The sequence below is a fragment of the Zea mays genome, chromosome 1 (genome assembly GCF_902167145.1).
Source record: "Zea mays cultivar B73 chromosome 1, Zm-B73-REFERENCE-NAM-5.0, whole genome shotgun sequence".
Taxonomy (NCBI): Eukaryota; Viridiplantae; Streptophyta; class Magnoliopsida; order Poales; family Poaceae; genus Zea; species Zea mays.
Window position 1 is genome coordinate 34,521,426 of NC_050096.1, and position 9,406 is coordinate 34,530,831.

The 9,406-nt window shown below is 47.2% G+C and overlaps 1 protein-coding gene across 2 annotated transcripts; it reads right to left on the minus strand.

The window, feature by feature from the left end:
• Positions 1-3,547: 3,547 nt before the first annotated feature.
• Positions 3,548-5,633, minus strand: LOC100281601 (nuclear transcription factor Y subunit C-1). 2 transcript variants are annotated; one of them, XM_008676916.3, is made up of 2 exons: positions 5,399-5,633; positions 3,548-4,601 (listed from the first exon to the last, which is right to left on the minus strand). In XM_008676916.3, exon 2 carries the CDS (start codon positions 4,522-4,524, stop codon positions 3,787-3,789), a length of 738 nt encoding a protein of 245 aa, XP_008675138.1. In that variant the 5' UTR covers positions 4,525-4,601; positions 5,399-5,633; the 3' UTR covers positions 3,548-3,786. The 2 variants fall into 2 exon arrangements, with proteins under 2 accessions (XP_008675138.1, NP_001147992.1); NM_001154520.2 differs by having other exon boundaries at positions 3,548-5,558.
• Between the last annotated feature and the right edge of the window lie 3,773 nt (positions 5,634-9,406).

Consider the following 9,406-nt stretch of genomic DNA (forward strand, 5'->3'; position numbering starts at 1 on the left):
ATGAGCCGATCTTAAGCCGTGTATCGCGTCATAAGTCACCAACGCTGAATTCAACACCAATGCAACAAAAAGATAGTTCGATCATTACATACCCCATGGTGCAGGAAAATATGACACCGACCTCCAAAAAAATCATTGAAACAATCATATCGCCTCTTGCGAAGGAACTCGACAAGGGGGACGTAGACAAAATTGTTCCTCAGAATGTCGACGTAAACATAAAAAAGGAAGCAAAGGTTGACACCAATGTTGAAGGGCCAACTATTTCAAAGAAAATTCATCAGCGAATCGCCACTGACGATGTCAAGAAACCGTCAGAATCAATGTCACGTTACCTGCATAAATTGCGGAGAGTTATGACAAATCAATCAAAAGCGGAATTAGCATCTCATGGAGTAGGCACATGGTCCCAAATAGACAATTTCAAAGTATGGGAAGAAGATGGAATGATTCATACTCGAGAATCATTACGTCTTAAAACCAATATCTCGATATACAATAAGGAGGATGTTCCTCCTAAATTTGTGAATGGGAGGCCGTTCTTGACGACAGTGCAACTTTCTAAGTTATCGACTCCGGAGATTAGAATGCATGAGTGGTACATGGTGGCTAGCAACAAATACAAACTCGAGGACTTCACATTTGTTGTGTCAGAAGATGCATTTTGGAGCAAAGATAATATAGATCCTGTGCGGCATTTATTCTTTGACGATCTCTGGTCGTTGTACCACCGACAAAGGATGGAAACCAACTACTTAACCCTCTTTTGCTTGTAAGTACCTCTAAACTTTCATATTTGTTAGTTTTGTACATGCACACATAAACGAGAGTCTAATGATTAACACTTTTACACGTAGGATGCAATACATGGATGATAAGAAGAAACAACTTAAGACAGGGTTTCTTGACCCGTTGATGATATCCCAAGCTCGCTACAAAGAAGTTGCTCGGAGACATGGAGAAGAATACAAAGACTTGGACGATGCTGAATTTGAGAAAGCCGTCAAACAGAATCAGAGAAAGAAAATGAAGGTAATGGCGGCATACATTGGACGAGCCATGTATAATCATGTACAACATGGCAAGGACTTAATAATAGCTCCGCACCACTTTAAGTAAGTTATCGACATGGTTTTGAACTATAAATTATGGCAATCGTGATCTTAACATGTGTTTTCGTCTATGTCTACATAGTGACCACTACATTTGTATCATGATCTTTCCAAAGGATGGTAAAGTCGTGGTCTTCGACTCACTGAGAATGGAAAAGGCTATGTATAATGACTTCTTGAAGATTTTAGAGAAGTATGATTATTATTGCACACTTGTACTTATTACAACTTAACAAATGTATTCTTAATCTCACAATGCTATTCTTATATGCAGTGCATACCGTTTTTATTGGAAAGATCTTGGCGGCGAACATCCAGAGGACAAGCCTAATTTGTCAATATCATTATTTCCATATGGTGACAAACAACCTCCGGGTACTGTCCTGTGCGGTTATTATGTATGCGAATGGTGTCGTGTCACCTTCCATTACATGGTCAATCGTGAGGATGTAAGTTCGCTATCATTGTCTATGTTGCAATTTTTATGTTATATTGTTGCTCCTCACATTACTCTTAGCACTGCTTGCTTTTTGCTTTCATTGCAGGTTCCTAAATCCAAGATCAATGTTGAATGGTTAGAAAGAGATATGGTTTCCGTCGGCGTGGCTAAGGTTGTAAGAGCTAAGAGACTTGCTTTACTTTATGCGCCGTGAAGTTCTTCATCAACAAGGGCTATTCTACAATACAAATGGAAAATTGCATCAATTCCCAGAACTAAGTTTGTACACGATATCACACAGTGTTTAGGTCTTTAGTTAGGAACTTTAGATGTTTAGTTGTCTATGGAACTTTGAGATGTTTAGTTGTCTATGGAACTTGATATGTGTATAAATCTGTGTATGACGATGGAACTTGATATGTGGATGAATCTGTGTATGAAACCTGTTATGGAACTTGATATGTATAAATCTGTGTATGCAATCTGTGTGAATCTGTGTATAATCTGTGTATGAAATATGTGTATAATCTGTGTATTGAATCTGTGTTTGAAAATTCTGTATATGAATCTGTATATTGAAAACCGTCTGTGATTTATATTGTATGCAGTCGGACTTATATTAAAAACCGCCTGTGATGTGTGGCTAACACAAGCGGCTAGGATAAGAAACCGCCTGTGATGTGTGTCTATCACAGGCGGTTCCTTTGAACTGGACCGCCTGTAATGTGTGTCTTTCACAGGCAGTTTTTGATTGACCGTCTGTGATGTTGTTTTACATCACAGGCGGTGGTGCACCACAAGCGGTTCCTGGAACCGCCTGTGTAGAGGCTAACCAAACCGCCTGTACAGAGGTTTGTTGTAGTAGTGAGAACGAAAAGCCACAAGTAAAACAAATAGATAGTTTTTTTGTTTAGCTTTCTTAGAACACAAAAAGGATCAGAAAAGCTATATTTATATGGGAATCTGAAAAGACTGGTTTTGTGAGTTTTCCTAGCTTCATGCATTTAGAAAGCTAATAACATCATTAAGAAGCTACCATTAGTTTCTTAGGATCAAAATCCCAACAATAGCTTGCTTATTGTTGGCTCGCTTTTGGGCCAAACACCAATGATCCCTAGATCTCACTCGCGGGGAACGAGATCTTGGGAGCCTCTCTGCGGGAGCACGAACCATTCGTGATAGGCGATTGGACCATCCGCGACTCTATGCAGGGAGCTCCGCTCTTCTCTATGGGCACGTGTGCCGTCCGTGTGGAGACGGTGGTCCGTCCGCGAGGGCGAAGAGGGCTTCGTGAATCTCCTGTAGAACCTGGATCTCGCCTCCTGGGAGGGACCCGGCCGGGGAGGAAAGATCTTAGTGTTGCCTTAGAATCGGCAAGCTACCCAAGACGCCTCTAGACGATGTCAGCCAAAGAGATGCAAAGGTTGAGGTTGGGGAACTATAACTAAGGTTGAAGTAATCCTACTTCCTAATGCATAAGGTAGATTTGGGTTGATTGATTGTGTGTGTTTTAATCTGTCATACCCCTTCATATGTAGATAGGGAGGTTTGGACCCATTTTTAGGTGGTTTCCAACGGTTCCCGTGAGATTTGTTAGGATAATCACGCAAGTGATAAAGATTCTGGCATGAATACGGAACGTCTGAGGCACGAATCGTTCGGGCCACAACGTCGGACCTTCCGACCGTCTAGGTATTAAAACTGGTGCTCAACACTTATGTAGCTTCCTTAATTTAGGAACTAATAACATCGTTGAATTGGCTTCTCAGTATCAAAAGTTCAACAACAACTTTTCAAAAAAACTCTAAAAGTTCAAACAAACAGACCCTTAATCTACCTTGATGCCCCATGTGTCATCACGACCGGTAGCCATGGAACCCTAACTCCCCAAGCCTCAAGTTCCCCAAATCCTAAACCTTGCCGAAGTTTGTATTCTTATGGATTGTGTGAACTCGATATATAAATGGAAAAAAAATATAGATTTGAGGCACCTCGGTAGGAGGACTAATTAATTAACTGCATGTTAATCTTTGATTAATTGGCACGTCACGTGCATCTACATATTAGTACTACGTACTCTTACGGTCTCACACGTCACGCCTTATTCGTTCTGTATGCATAGCAGCTCCATTACCACGTTTGCTGTAGAGTATACACAGCATGGCACATTGAACGATTGACATCATGCACATGTAGCTAAGCCAGGAGGCCAGGACCAAGAGACGCGCCGATCGATCACTCGGAGGTCGGAGGCGCAGGAGGGAAGCTAGCGGCGCCGCCATGGCCTGCTCCAAACCCTTGTCCTTCCTCGCTGAAGCTGCCGCTCTGATCGACATCCGCTGCCCCTTGCTGCCAGGCCGGGTCCCAGGCCGGAACATGCCAGGCCGGCATCATCGGCGCCGGCTGCCCCATCGGCGGATAGTAGTAGGGCATCCCGGCGGCTGGCGCCCCGCCCGGGGCGCCAGCCCCGACGACGCCGGTCCCAGGCGCCGCGAAGCCGAGGGCGCTGCCGGGCTCCTCCTTGGCCTCCTCGCGGGGCACGATGTCGACGAGGAAATCGAAGACGTCGGTGCGCGCGATGGCCGCGGCGACGTCGTTGCGCTGCAGGGTGCGGCGCTTGTTCTCCTCGGCGTGGAGCCAGGAGCGGATAGTGAGCTCGAGGATGAAGAGCTCGCAGGCCTTGGCGAACAGCACGGGCGCCTCGGCGGAGATCATGCGCACGTCCTCGTCGGCCTTCATGATCTTCTTGATCCGGGCCAGAGGCAGCTGGTGGTTCTTGAAGTCCGACGCGGACGCGCGCTCCGCCTCCTGGCGCTGGTACGCCCAGAACGCCTGCAGCTGGGCCTGCTGCTGCTGGAGCAGGTGGTGGTGCGGCACGGGTGGGAGGCCGGCCGCGCCAGGCATGCCCGCCACCGGGGCTCCTCCGGGGGCAGGGGGCTGGCCTGTGGAGTAGGGCAGCGGCTGGTTGTCCATGGATTTGGATTACGTTGCTGGTGGTGGGTTAGCTCGTCACACTATCGATGCTTCTTCTCGCCTGGTCGGGGTTGTAGCTGCATGGATGTATAGTAGAATATTAAGGTTACGTACGTGCTGCGAATGAATGATCTGAGCGTGTCCCACGTATGCAGGGAATGGCTAGCAGTTCATAGTACACATGCAACCGTTTCAGACGTACAATTTCTCTTCAGAAATTGTACTGTTTCAAATCGAAAATTTCAATGTGGTGAGAATTAGTAGCTGCGAATTGAAATCGGTGACCAAATTCTGTTGAGCTCTCAGCAAGTGCAAACGAATCAGGGAGGGAGGAAAGGGAGGCTCGCTGTAGGTGGCGGAGCGCAGACGTGGGGGCCTACTTATCTAAACTCTGCTAATAATTTATAATTATACCATGCACATGCATGCTGCATATGTATATTGTTCTTGAGAGACTTTTTCATACCAATATCGTCAAAATAAACATACAGATTGGTCTAAAAAGTTAGGGACTAGCTATTTTTCAGGCGCCTGCTTGTTTATGTTTTTTCTTAGCCCGCGAACAGAACATGGAGCCACTAGATCTGGTGCCTCTCTAGATATCATATGCATGCACTATTCATCTTCCTCCTCTCACCACTAGATCGAGTCGGAGATAAAAAAAATACATGCTTCTTCCCAGAAATGAAAACTTCATGCGTTGTTGACCGTGAGAAATTAATCGGTGTGGATTGGATGACAAAGTATAAATGAACAAGAAAATGGTACGATCCAGTGCTTAATTTGAACCCATAGAAGCCAAAGCGATTTTGTTAGTGTTATTTGGTGGAGCCAAGAAGATAAAATAAAATCTATGCTTAAATCGAAGACTAACCTTGCGCCCGAACTGAGGTCGCGTATAGCTAAAACCACATACAGGTACTGCCGCCTGCCGGCTATGGATACGTATGAAGACAGGAGTGAGTTTATTCCTCGCGGCCGGGCGGCCCAGTCCCAAGCCTCTCTCCCGCCAGCTGCCGCCGCTGCAGGGCCCTGAGCGAAATGGCAAGCTTCATTTTTTTTCTTATGAGAAGGGGCCGGGGCGTTGGGTGGTTGGATCCAACGGGGCTGAAAAAAAATCGTGCAGGAGACGGAGACATTGCATAATCTGATGAGAGCCTGCACGTCGTTTTCGGCTGCTTTTGGGACGTAGCTAAAATTAATCCGGCTGCTTTTGGGACCTAGCTAAAATTAATCCTGCTGGCATGTCCTTATGTAGCTAATAATATACTTTGTTCGCTGTCAACCGTAAATGGCATTAATATACCAGAGTTAATTACTGAATTATACGCAGCCAGCAGAGAGGGCAGAGCTCGATCAGTTTCTGTCTTGTCGCGCTGACACGCCTCGTCTACGACGACGCGCGCGCGCGCGCCCTCGCAATCCTGCCGTCAAAAGGGGTCGCTGGTGTCTTTTTTTTGGCTGGTACCTGCGGATAAGAAAATATGAAGAGGAGATCAGGGATAGCATGCGTTCGTGGCCAGGCTTGGTCTTTTGAGATATGGATATGGATGGATATTATCCGTTCTGGAAGTTCCCCGGCCTCTCAAATTTCGCGCTAATTTCGATCCATCCGGCGATCCCGACCCATGCACGCTTCACCGGAATATCTGAATCTGCCGCACGTAAGGCTTTCGCTCTAGCTACTACTGAGCAGCGCTGAATCACGACGAATGGAAATTATATATATGTGCAGCTACTATATATATATATATATATGTGTATAACTGTGTAAGGGGAACCAAATGGGGTGAAATTTCAAAATCACTTGTTAAACTAATGATTATGTCAAGTGAACAAAATAAATAGAAGTCATTTTTTTATCTTTATGTTGAAAACCAAATTGAGCGGACGGTCCGGTCTCGAGGCCGGACGGTCCGCGCTGGGAGCACGGACAGTCCGCGCGTGCGCAGTGTCAGTTAGGATTCCTAATTTCTCGCGGGATTTGTTACCTAAAACCGCGGGATTAACTCGAGAAACAGTTTGAAGCGGATCCAGACCTCCCCTTTATATAGATGAAGGGCTACAGTCGATTGAACCCCAACAATCGATCAAATCAAGTCTATTTCTCGTTTTTACCTTATTCATTAGGAGTAGCTCTAGTTTAGTTCTAGTTTAGTATTCTAATCCCCAAATTCTTCGCTTCTTTTCGACTCTACGTCGATTAGAGGAGTCTAGGTCAGCATGCTGAGCCTAGACAACACCTAGGATCTCTACTCCCCGACGGGGTCCCTCCCGGGAGCAAATCCAGGCGCCGCCGGTGACCTTCGCACGCGCGGACCGTCCGGCCTGTAGGCGCGGACCGTCTGACCGTCAGGCAGGGAACCCAAACCCGTGTACCAGGTCGCGGACCGTTCGGCCCCTGGCCGCGGACCATCTGCGCCTCTGCAGAGGGCGCCGCCGCCGGTTCTCGTTATAGTGATTGGCGCCCGAAAAGGTGTCAACATACTTTTGGCGACTCCCGCTGGGGACTAGGTGTCTAAATCTGCTAAAAATCGGCCCATAGATGGTCGGTTCTAAGGATCACATCAAGATCTCCACCACGAACATCATCAAGCCAGCCATGGAGGCGCTCCCGGCTGATGACCAAAGACCCTTTGAGGACCTCATAATGCGCGATGAGAAGGAGGTGATGCGGCAATGGAACGAACAATGTGACAAGGAGGAGGAGGAATTGCTGCATAAACTCTCCGAACGACGCAAGGAGGCAGCAAAAAAGTATTTGTCACACTTCACGGTGGATCGCCACTAGAAGATCATCCGTCAAGGGGAGATCGATATGAAAGCTCTCTTACCTCCACTTCAGGGTCCTGTTGTAAGTACTCCAGATCTATCTCTTACGACTTTCATGGATCAACGAGGAGATCAGTTAAAGCAATACATAGATGAATCTATTAAAATGCATTTACGTTCATACGAGAAATCAACTGCTCCTAGTTTTCCATCGCTTGAGTCTAATACAGAGCCACCCGCGCCAAGCACATCACCTACAAATGGGTCACCCTTGACCCAACCATCATGTGGTATGCCGATGCACGCTTTCATGTCACCATCATAGCCGCTGCCATTAGGCACGCGGCAAGTACTGAACGCGGCCGGACCGTCTGAGCATCATCTCAAACAGTCCGGTTATACCGTGGATCGTCCGACATATTTCGCCGGACCGTCCGATCCGACGCAGGCCCGCACACAAAACGCTCAGGTCGCACCGTGCATGGCTGGACCATCTGGGTACAACCTCGAACAATTCGGCCCCATCATGGACTGTCCGGTACATTACGCCGGACCGTCTGGATATGTCGCGGACCGTCTGATACCTTATGTCGGACCATCCGAATATGTTGCAGATCGTCCGCTATCTTACGCCGAACCGTCCGGATATGGCATGAATCGACCGGCGTATTACGCCGGACCATCCGACTCTACACGAGTCCACGCGCAGACCGCCCAAGTCGCGCCATATATGACCGAATCATCCGGGTACAGCCCTAGACCATTCGACCCGATCGCAAACCGTCTAGCCCTTTACGACGGATGGTCCGGGTACTACCCAGGCAGCACCATATACATCTGGACAGTCCGGACACACCTTCGGACCGTTTGGCCCGGTTGCGGACCATCCGGCCCCTTACGCCGGACCGTCCGGGTATGCGTACGCAGAACCAAGAGCTGCACAACCATTCCCACACTCATCGCAGCAACAATATGGTGCCCCACCAGCAACACATTATAACCATGCCATGCCACTTCATGGACACAGGGCTGAATACTGTTCGGCCACTAGAGAGCCCGAGAGGTATAGGGCAGGAGCTGGTGACATTAATAGGACATTTACACACACCTCAGATATCCCTGGGAAAGCCGACAGAGTGATGTCAGGCAACTTGAGATTTCCACCCACAAACTTAATGGGTGGTCGCCAGACATGGCGGAGAGGATTAGAGATGAAGTAGCCGGAATGTTCAGGGACAAACTCGGTGTTAGTATGTCAAGTACAGGTCAATCGTATCGGAAGCCTTATAACCACCGATTCGACACTGTGCCGTATCCACAAGGGACTAGGATACCAGACTTCTCTAAATTTTTTGGTGAAGGTGGGAAAAGCACGCACGAACATATAAGCCAATTCATAGCACACTTGGGAGAATTGGCTAATGGGGAAGCTTACCACGTTCGTTTATTCTCGTTGTCCCTTACTGATACCGCATTCGCATGGTACGCAGCCTTGCCACCGAATTCTATTAACTCTTGGGAAGAATTAGAGCGGAAATTTCATGAACACTTCTTCTTAGGAGAACATGAGTTAGAATTGGCTGACTTAGCTTTTGTCCAACAGGGGCCTGAAGAATCGGTTAATGACTATATACGGAGGTTCCGGGACACTAGAAACTGATGCTTTTAGATCCATGTCGCTGAAAAACAGCTAACAGGACTGGCTTTCAATGGGTTGTGACCCTACTTAAAAGAAAAATTAGATGGCACCCAATTCTTTTCGCTAGTGCACTTACACCAGCGGGCTATGACCTGTGAAAGCCGAGTGAAGGAAACATCAAAATTGGCTAGCCATAAGATGCATCTAGTGGGATACGATAATTCGGACGATGAATCCACGGATGTATACACCGCCGAACTGGTTTGGCCAGGACAGGCTGAACCTTCCGCATGTTCTGCTTTACAGTCTATTCAAAAGAATCGACAAGAAGAAGTTAAGTTTACTTTTAATGTTGCCAAATGCGATAAAATATTTGACGAGTTACTAAAAACGGCAACATTAAATTAACTCATGCTATTCCGCCCCCTGACGAATTAAAGAGGTGTGCTTATTGTAAGTGGCATAATTCTT